Source organism: Ochotona curzoniae, unplaced genomic scaffold (genome assembly GCF_017591425.1).
Source record: "Ochotona curzoniae isolate NIBS_2020 unplaced genomic scaffold, NIBS_Ocur_1.0 contig_3432, whole genome shotgun sequence".
NCBI lineage: Eukaryota > Metazoa > Chordata > Mammalia > Lagomorpha > Ochotonidae > Ochotona > Ochotona curzoniae.
This window is the reverse complement of record NW_024465859.1, coordinates 21,233,811-21,243,841: the sequence shown is the minus strand read 5'-3', so window position 1 is coordinate 21,243,841 and position 10,031 is coordinate 21,233,811. Positions and strand designations below refer to the sequence as shown.

At 61.6% G+C, this 10,031-nt stretch overlaps 1 protein-coding gene across 2 annotated transcripts; it reads left to right on the top strand.

Annotated features, from left to right (window-relative positions):
* The first annotated feature begins 1,420 nt into the window (after positions 1 to 1,420).
* On the top strand, positions 1,421 to 8,283 carry PEX16 (peroxisomal biogenesis factor 16). 2 transcript variants are annotated; one of them, XM_040980156.1, is made up of 11 exons: positions 1,421 to 1,723; positions 1,916 to 1,951; positions 2,633 to 2,709; positions 2,917 to 3,050; positions 3,159 to 3,283; positions 3,872 to 3,952; positions 4,033 to 4,188; positions 4,284 to 4,356; positions 4,797 to 4,916; positions 6,421 to 6,485; positions 6,948 to 8,283. In XM_040980156.1, exons 1-11 carry the CDS (start codon positions 1,612 to 1,614, stop codon positions 7,004 to 7,006), a joined length of 1,038 nt encoding a protein of 345 aa, XP_040836090.1. In that variant the 5' UTR covers positions 1,421 to 1,611; the 3' UTR covers positions 7,007 to 8,283. The 2 variants fall into 2 exon arrangements, with proteins under 2 accessions (XP_040836090.1, XP_040836091.1); XM_040980157.1 differs by having other exon boundaries at positions 1,430 to 1,723; positions 3,183 to 3,283.
* The last annotated feature ends 1,748 nt before the right edge of the window (positions 8,284 to 10,031 follow it).

Below are 10,031 nucleotides of genomic sequence, written 5' to 3'. Positions count from 1 at the left end.
GATTTCCACCTGCAGCTGGTCCTGCTGGGCTGTGGGTGGTGGGACAGGCACTGCCACTAGAAACCCACGCAGGGGCCGCTGGGGCCGGGCCTGGCTGCTTCCACCTGTCGAGGTCTCTAATTTTCCATCTGCCAGCTGGGGAGGCTGCTGGGAGGGGGCAAGAAATGAGGGCGCCACAGCCCACGGCCTTTCTCCGGCCCTTCTCCGCTTTCCCCAGGCTCTGGCTCTCTGGGATGGCAGGCAACTCTAATGCCCCCCCTCCCGCCTCTGCCCCTACTACTGTAGGAGGGCAGGAGGAAGTGGAAGACAGAGTTCCTTCCTGTCTTCCTGTGTGTGATGCTTAAAATGCATAGACTAAACCTGGGGCCCGGCTAGCCTGTGGCCAAGCTGGACCAGGACTCCAGACCCATGGCGTGTTATTTGTTTAAACTTTTTTTTTTTTTTTGGAAAGTCAGATATATAAAGAGCAGGAGACAGAGAGGGAGATCTTTCGTCTGCTGATTCACTCCCCAAGTGGCTGGAATGGCCAGAGCTGAGCTGATCTGAAGCCAGGAGCCAGGAGCTTCCTCCAGTCTCCCACGCAGGTGCAGGGTCCCAAGGCTTTGGGCCGTCCTTGACTGCTTTCCCAGATCACAGACAGGGAGCTGGATGGGAAGTAGAACATTCTAGACATAAACCGGCACCCATATGGGATCCTGGCGCTTGCAAGGCGGGGAGGACTTCAGCCACCAGCCCACCGCGCCAGGACCCCACAGTGTGTTCTTTAAGCAGCCTCTTTCACGTGGAACTAGTGGTGCAGAGGACCAAGGTCCTGGGTGCAAGGAATCCACAGGTGGAGACCGCAACCTGCAGCCGCGCCCTGACCCCCTTCTGGCAACCCCCAACCCCAACTGGGCAGTGAACCCCACAACCCCCCCCTCCCATCTCCTGGGGGCGCAGGCAGTGTATCCAAGGGCGGAAAAGCGTCCCGCCGCGAGTTCAAGGGCACTCTTGCCTTTGGAACCATCTGACAGACTGGAAAACATGAGGCCCAGAAAAGGGGCGCCTCCCGGCACTCCGGGTCGCCCCGAACCGAGAGGCAGAAGCCCGGGTCGGGGATTTCATCCGCGGCCGTGGGTGGGCGCGCGCCCGGCTGCACCTTCTCAGGGGCGCACGGGCCAGTGGCCGGGAAGAGTGCGCCCGGAGGTCGGCGACCCTTTTCTGAAACTGCCTCGGTGTCCCCAGCACTGCTTGGGGTGTAGGAGAACCCCAAGTTCGAACCTCTCGACGTTCTACTGGAAAGACTCGGGCTCGCAGGTCCCTTCTCTGGCATGAACTGCTCGGCCTGCCGCGCGCCCTCCCCGCGCAGGCGCCCGGGCGGGCCGGGCAGCAGGTGCGGCCGGCGGGGAGGGTGGCGGCCATTGGAGCGGCGGCGGCGGAGGGCGGCCGGGGCCCGCCGGGTGGGAGGTGACTGCGGAGATGGGGTGAAGGGGGTGGTTCCGAGGCGTCGGCGTCCCGCGGGCCCGCGGAAGTCAGGCCGCCGAGAGGCGGGCCTCGGGCCGGAAGCCGGAAGGAGGACGCCGCCGCCCCGTCGCACGGCAGGTCCGTGGAGCCGTCGGTGCCGAGGGCGGCATGGAGAAGCTGCGGCTCCTGGGCCTCCGCTACCAGGAGTACGTGACTCGTCACCCGGCCGCCACGGCCCAGCTGGAGACGGCGGTGCGGGGCTTCAGTTACCTGCTGGCAGGTGCCACCCTGACCTTTGACCTGTCCCTTGCCGGGGGAGGGGAGACCCTGGCCTGGGACCCCCCCCCCCCCACTGCTCTTTGCACCTGCTCATTTTGTGCTGGACAATTCCTCGAGCGCCAGGGCAGGGGACAGACTGGTCGAAGGCCACGCTCACCGACTCCACCTCCTCTTTCTGCCCCTTCTCCTCCAGGTCGCTTCGCCGATTCGCATGAGTTGTCGGAGCTGGGTGAGCCGGGCTTGTGGGGTACAGGGGCCTCGCGGGTTGCGGGTTCCCAGAGGGAGTGACTAACTCTGCTTTGGGGTCCTGGGTTGCCCATTGCATCACCTTGTGCTGGCAGAAACAGGCCCCTATCTTGGAGGGCCATGTCAGGGACCTCCCCTGATCTGTGGCTATTAAGCCAGTGCAGCTTCACCCTCCCCAGAGTGCGCTGTTGTGGGCACTGTCACGGACCTCCCTAACCAGCCCAGCAAACAGCCCTTTGGGGAGGTCAGGGGGCCAGCGCTGGTGAATCCAGAACCAGGGCTCAAGGCCACAGGTGGCGGGTGCCCGAGTTCCCGGACCGCCCCAGCCCCGGTGGTGTCAGCTGCCCAGTGAGTGCTGGAGGCCAGGGCCCGGGAGGTGGGGCCACGCCGTGATGGGACCACACTGCCGTGGCCCTGGGAGGCCCCCTAACAATGGCGAGCCTTGCTGTGCAGGGTAGCCATGTTTGCCGTCAGCCTATCTTCCCTGGCCCAACCAGCCACACACAAGGTGGCCTGCTGGGGAGTGGGCGGCAGAAGCAGGCTGCTGGCTTCTGCAGGCTCTGGGGGTGGCTGAGCCCAGCAGGTGACAGGTGACGGTGCCGTGGCTCTGGGGAGAAGGGCAGGGGGGCGGAGGCTGCCTCGACAGGCCCCTTGTGCCCTGCAGTGTACTCTGCCTCCAACCTGCTCGTCCTGCTCAATGATGGCATCCTGAGGAAGGAGCTCCGCAAGAAGTTGCCTGGGGTGAGATTTCTGCCAGGTGCTGGGGCGGGAGTGCGCGGGGAAAGCCAGCCTGGGCTGCAGTGGCACGCCATGAGCTCTGAGTGGGTAACAGACCAGGCTCCCCAATGCCTGAGTTATGCCCCCGTGTGCCCTGTCTCCTGTTGCAGAACCCCCCCACCTTCACCCTCCCCTTGACTTGGGTGGTTTTTTGCATTTATTTATTTGCAGTCACTGACACAGCAGAAGCTCCTGACATGGCTGAGCGTGCTGGAGTGCGTGGAGGTGTTCATGGAGATGGGGGCTGCAAAGGTGTGGGGCGAAGTGGGACGATGGCTGGTCATTGCCCTCATCCAGCTGGCCAAGTAGGTTGCACCCCCCCACCACCAGGGCTGGGGCCGGGTAGGGGCATGCCCAGCAGAGCATTCCTCCCTCTACCCCTCCTCCCTTCCGGCTAGCACCTCCCCCACCAGTCCTGCATTCCCTCCCCAACCCAGAGCTGTCCTGCGGATGTTCATGCTGATCTGGTTCAAGTCCGGCCTCCAGACCTCACCCCCCATCATCCCACTGGACAGAGAGGCCCAGGCCCAGGCCCCAGGTGAGCTGCATGGGACTGATGGTGGGCTTTTAGTGCTGACCCAACATGCCAAACTTGAGCCCAGGACTTAAATGGCCAGAGTGTTCATTCTTTATTGGGATGTGTGGCACAGTGAAGACAGATCTTCAGCTGCAGGTGGGACACCTGCCAACTTACCCTGGGGCTGGCTCTGGAGTGAGAGCCATGGCCTTGAGACGCAGGGCACCCGGCAGCTGTGACCCGGCAGGACTCCTGGCCTGGCCCTTTCGGCCTCAGTCTCTTCCCCTGATGCTGAGCGGGGACAGTTGTGTTTCTCGTCCTGGTCGTGTTAGAAGCAAAAGACCGGAAGGATATGGCCTGTGCAGCTTGGTCCCCTCCAAGCCTGGCTCCAGCCCCTTCGAGGTCTGGGTTCTTGGTCACCTCTGGCCACAGAGGATGCTGGCCTTGCCTCTGGTCAGGTTCCAGAAAGTTTGCCCTCATGCTCGGTCCAAGGGCCACGTTGAGCCAGCCATCAGCTGCCTACTCTCCGTGTGGCCTCTGGGTGTTTGTGGCACACACATTTATTCATGGGTTCCACTAGAGGCATGGCCTTATATCTGTCCCTGTCAGATGGTGACCACAGCCCTGGCAGCCAGGAGCAGGCATACGTTGGGAAGCGGTCAAACCGAGTTGTGCGAACCCTCCAGAACAGTAAGTGTGGAGGGGCTGGCTCCCTCCCGTCCAACCCCGGTGGCCTGGTGGCTCACGTGTCTGTCACCATTGTGTTCCAGCTCCGTCCCTGCATTCAAGACACTGGGGATCCCCCCAGCAGCTGCAGGAACGGCGGCAGCAACAGCAGCCCGAGGAGCCGAGCACCCCGCCCACCCCGCTGGGGCTGCGGGAGACTGTCGCCGAGTCCTTGTACATCGCCCGGCCCCTGCTGCACCGTATCCTTAGCGTGGGGCGGGCCAGCGTGGTCAGGGTCAGCCGGGGCATGGCTCGATCCCTGTGCCAGAGACCTCCTTGACACCTTGGCCGGCAGTGCTCAGCCTGGGCTTGTGGGGTCAGCGGTCGTGGGCGCCCTGGCTGCTCTCGGGAGTTGTAGATGTGACCAGGTAAGCCCGAGTCAACCTCTAGGCCTGCCCTCCGCCTGCCCGCCTCCCGCCTGCAGACCCTGCTGGACCTGGATGCCTGGGCAGCGGCCCTCTTCCTTCTTTTTTTTTTTTTTTTTAATTACGTGATACAGTTTTATAGGCACTGGGATTCCCCCCACCTCTCCCACAACCCTCCCCCCATGGTGGATTCCTCCACCTTGCTGCATAACCACAGTTCAAGTTCATTTGAGATTCCTTCATTGCAAGCATATACCTAGCATAGAGTCCAGCATCTTATTGTCCAGATAAGTTCAGTGGCTTCTTGGGGAGACCTTCTCTGGTCTGAAGGCCCTGTTCCTTCTGCGGCTGTTTCCATGGACACCGGGCCCATGGCTCTTGCCCACCCTGGCCCTGACTCTGACCCTATGTCCCTTTCCTGACTTCTCCCCACCCCCCAACAGCCTCAGCCTCCTGAGTGACAGGAAGGGTCTGAGCCGGCGGGAGCGGCTGGAGCTGCGGCGGCGGACCATCCTGCTGCTCTACTACCTGCTGCGTTCCCCGTTCTATGACCGCTTCTCCGAGTAAGGAGCCGCTACTCCCAGTGCGGCGGTGAGGGGAAACAGGGAGGGTGCACTTATCAGAGGGTTCCACTGAGGCTCCAGGGGCTGAGCAGCTGTCTCCCATGGCTGTGTCCTCCAAAACACTGGGCCTGCTTTGTCCAGCTTGTACCAGTCGCCTGGGATCAGTCCAGAGCTCCCCACAGAGAGGCCTGCTGGGGAGTGGGGGCAGTGCTGGGGGCCGGGTGTCCCACGTAACCCTCGGGTAAGAGTGCGAGGTGAGCTGCGGCTGCTGAGGCTGTGCCGCGGGCGGAGCTCCCAGGAGGCCCTCCACTCGAGCTGAGGCTCAGCCGACCCCGACTCGCGGCCCCCAACCAGCTATGTCTGGCAGCTCCTTCTGGTTCCAGAGCAGACTGAAAGCTTAGAGGAGATTACAGCAAAATCCTGTCCCACACTGGGAGAAAAGCCTTCCGGAGCCCTGTCGTGTCACGTGACCTCCCTGCGCATGGCCTGCTCCTCTCAGACTCCTTCCGGTTGGGAACTTGAGAGGTGACAGGGCAAGGGTTGGCACCCTGGGCCCGGAGCTCCCCCCTCCAGCTCAACTCCCTTGCCCACTTCCCCAAAACAGGACCAGCCTGTGCTGAGCAAGATCTAGAACTCTGCCAGAAATGTGTCATTTTCCCATAAGATGGGGAACAGGCTGGTGGGGCCATGGGGTGCCATCTCTCCACCCAGACAAGTCAGCCAGGACAGACTCCAGTGCCCCATTCCCTCAGCTTCCAGTGCAGGTGTGCACTGGCCTCTGCATTGCGCCACCAGTGCCATCTCAGCCCACGTTCCTGACAGGAAGCCCACAGCCCTGGCCACCCTAGGTATCGACCCAGTAGTTCTGGGCCCAGAGGCTTCTGGAGGGTCAGCCTGGTTCGGCTCCCCTCGGGGCTCCCCACTGTGCTGCTTGGTCCCCTGCCCTGCTGTCCTCAGGGGGCGTTCATTGCGGAGGGCCAGAAAGGGGCATGGGGCTGCCTGCCAACCTGAAGCTCAGGGGGATTTTGGTCTTTTTGTCTTTAAAAAAAAAATTATTTGAAAAGCAGAGAGGGAGAGAAAGGCATCTTTCATCTGCTGGTTTATTCCCCCAGATGGCTGCCAAGGGCCAAAGCCAGGAGCTAAGAATTCCACCCAGGTTTCCCACGTGAGCTGGCAGGAGCCCATGCACTCGGCCGTCTTCTTCCCAGGTGCACTAGCAGGGAGCTGGACTGGAAGCAGGGCAGGCAGGGCGCAAACCAGGGTGTCCCAACTGCGCCACAGCACTGGCCCCCGGAGCTGAGCTTGGAGGCTTCCTTGGCTGGGGCTGGTGAAGGCAAAGAGCTGCCCTCCCCCAAGATCTTGTCCTATTGGGCCATGCCAGTTGGCTGTTTGCCATCCAGGCCACACTGGTGTGAGCCTGGCAGCCCATGAAGGTGTTTCGCCTTCACGTTGGTAGGGGCCCACAGCCATCAGCCTCTTTCTCACCTCTCCCCCGTCCCCCCAGGGCCAAGATCCTCTTCCTGCTTCAGCTGCTGACCGACCACGTCCCTGGCATCGGCCTGGTAGCAAGTAAGCCTCGGGGCAGGCTGGGGTGTGTGTTGCATCACCTCTCTGCCTGCTGCTTCACTTTGCAATGTACCTGGCACAGTTGGGAGAGGCGGCCCAGACGTCAGGGCTGGGAAGGCAGCAGCGCCCTGGCGTGGGCCAGGGTACCATGTAGAGCTGTGGGTGTTGGAAGGTGGGCAGGTTGTCGGACTGCATCTGGGTGTCTGCTACCTGCTTCAGCGTTCTGGAACGATGCAGAAATATCTGTGGTGGGGAGGAGGGGAGCTTGCTGCACCAGGGACTTGGCCTTGGTCAGAACCTGCAGGTCCTTGGTGGGGTGCCATGCCTGTGTGGCCTCCCTCGGGCTGGTGCCGAGAGAATCTGCCGGCTCTACCATACCAGTGTGAGCAGCTGCGAGCGGCCCAAGTGGGAGCTTGTGGCACAGCCAGGCCCGGAGCCCTCACTTCTCCCTCTCTCTCTCGGCAGGGCCACTCATGGAGTACTTGCCCACCTGGCAGAAAATCTACTTTTACAGCTGGGGCTGACAGGTTCCGGGGCAGCGACGGCCAAGGGCGGCCTGCACTGCTGCTCCCGGCCAGGGGTGCCCTGGGGCCCTCTTCCCTAATAAAACTGACTGGCTCTGTCCAAGCATGTGGCCTCTCTGTGCCCACTGCCCAAGGCTCCAGGCCCCTCCCGCGGCCAGCCTCTGCACACATGCCCACTCACCAGCAGCACTGCCAGCCCCTGCTAACCCCATCCTGCGCTGTGGAGATGGGGTCACTGGTGGCAGCCACAGGAGTCAGCAAACTTCTCTCGTTGCTCCCTGCTGATGGACGGGCTGAGCCGGGGTGATGGAGGACGATAGCCCAGCCTGCTTTGTGGCCTGGGCCTGTGCCTGCCCCAGCCTCTGCAGGGCCCAGCTGCCCTGAGGTGGTGCAACCCAGCTCCAGGGCATTGACTGTAAGCCCGGAGTCCCCAGTTGTGAGTAAAAGGGTCTCCCTGCCCCTAGGGAAGGGGTGACCGGGTTCAACATGGAGGAGAGGGGAACCCGAAAGGCTCTGAGACAAAGTGGGGTGCACAATTGGGGCTTGTGCAACTCAGGGACTCCCGAGTGCCACACCTGCCTGGATCTGTGCCAGCCTCTGCAAGAGGACAGTCCAGGACTGTGGGCCAGAGGCCTGAGGTGGCTGGTGGGCTGCCCCGACATCCTGGAGGGCTTTGGCTGTACTTCTGTTCCCTGGGCCTCACCTCTTTCCAAGGGTCCTGGGCCAAAGAATGAACACAGGGACCTCAGGCCAGGGCCAAGGGCAAACTGGCTGTCTGGAGCAGGGCTCTCGTGACCTTCAGCTTCGTTAAGTAGTGCTCTGGTCTCTTGCTCCATCCAGGCCCTGTGCCATGTGCTGTGGGTCAGGAGTGAGCAAGGCCTGGCTCCTTGCCCCCAAGCTCTCCCAACTGCATGGTGACACCTGCACACAGGCCCTGGGGCTGCCATAGTCTCCCAGGTGTGTGGAAAGCCATCTAGCTGGGGTGGGCAAGCTAGGCTGCCAGCCTCCTGCATTGATGCCAGGAGGTGAGTGGAACTCCTTCGTAGGCCCAGATTTGTGGGTAGTGCCAGGCAGCCAGGGTTGATTGCTGTGCTCAGGGAACAGCAAATAGCTTGGTGTGGGGGCCTATGGATGGAGAGGAAGGCCAAACTCGGGCAAGCAATCACCTGGCCTGCAGGGGGCGCCCAAGAACTCATGGAATGTATCTTCGGGGGGGGAAAAAACCATGCATGGATCTCAAAAAATTTCTGAACCAAAATAAACATCTTTTAATTCCATTTTCAATAAAGTTCTTCAAGCGCCTTCATGTGGGAGGCAGTGGGGAAGGGCCCTACAATTTTAGACTTCCAGCAGGTCTCAGCAAGAGGCAGGCAGATGGTAGGCAAGGTGTATGAAGGACCAGAGACTTATGGTAAATACACAGGACTTCAGGTTCCTGGCAGGGTGAACCTTGGAGGCGGTCCAGGAACCCAAGGCAGGTCCGGGAGATGAGGTGGCTCCAGGACACACAGCGGGTACGCAGGCTGAGGGCACGGTCGGCCTTTGGGATCCCCAGGATCTGGAGCAGGAATGAGGCCTCTTGGGAGCCAGGGCTGTAGTTCCAAGAGGGGCTAGGACCAGGTGCATGGCCCAGCAGTGAAGACGCCTTGTCCCCGACCAAGAGTGCCTGGGTTTGCGCCCTGGCTCTGCTCCCAATGCCGGCTTCCAGCTGGTGACCAGCCTGTGAGAGGCCATGACTGGCAGCCCTCATGGTCAAGTCCCCACTGCCCACAGGCAGAACAGACCATCAGTTCTCAGCGCCTGTCCTTGCCCTAGCCCAGCCCTGCCATTGTGTACCTTCCGGGAAGCCAGAAGAGCGAGCTCTCAAAAATTAAATAATAGAGATGGGGGGAGGGTGGCACTGCAGCAGCTAGCAGGTTCCTTTCTGAAGCCACTGGATTCCTGTGGCCGCAAGTGCACTGGTTCTCACACCACAGTCCAAATGCGGCCAGGGAATTTGTTTTACACTAGTTTATATACTCAAAAGGCAGAGAGACAAAGGGCTCGGATCCACCAGTTCCCTCACTCCCCAGTGGCCTGCAACAGCCCAATAACTCAATCCGGGTGTCCCATGTGGGTGCCTCCAGGGTGTGCGTTGGGAAGCAGGGACCAGGCAGAGGGCTGTGAGACAAACCCAGGCACTCCAACAGGGGATGGCATCATAGCCAGGCACCGTTTAAGGCTCTGTGGTGGCAGGAGATGAGAGCCTGGCATGTGTGCCCGCTCAGTGGGCCAACTGGGCTACACAGCACTGAGTCAGGAAGCAGCATGCCTGTAGAGGGGTCCCCTCCAACTTCCTACCATGGGGCCTGTCCACCAACCCTGCCGAGCACCCACCGGGTGTCCAGGGGGCCAGGGCATGTGCAGTGCCTGGAAGTGTCCCCCACTTTGTCCTCCCAAGGAGCCAGAGCTTGGCCATCTCACCTGGAAACCTTTGCAGCTTCCAGTGGGGCAAGGTCTGTCTTGCCCTAACCTGGAGGGGGGACAAGGTCCCCTGGAAGCGCAATGTGTGTGGCCTGTGCAGCTCCCTGCTGGTGGGGGGCCTGACTGCTCTAGGCCCTCCAGCTGGCAGGACGTTGCTGGGGTCACGGACAGGAGACACAGGGAAGGCGGTGGCTCCATGGATGGTGAGCACAGTGACCCTGGCTGTGGCTTCTCCTGGGTGTCAGACCTTAACCACACGCTACACATGACCTCACAGGTCGGGGAGAGAGACCCACAGAGACTAGTGAGTCTGGCTGGCGGGAGGCAAGGTCAGGGTCTGAGCTGACATCAGACCCCACAGACAGTACCCTTCACGCCTGGGAAATGGCAAAAGAACAGGGGCTGGCCTCTGGCCTTGGTCACAGCAAAGGAAACCCAGACGTCAGCCTGGAGGAGGTGGTGTTAGGCCTTGCCGCACAGCACAGAGGGGCCGACTCCGGGCCCTGGAACCATTCCCTTTGTGAGGCGGCCCAGGGAGCTGGGCTGGCAGTTCCGTGGTAGA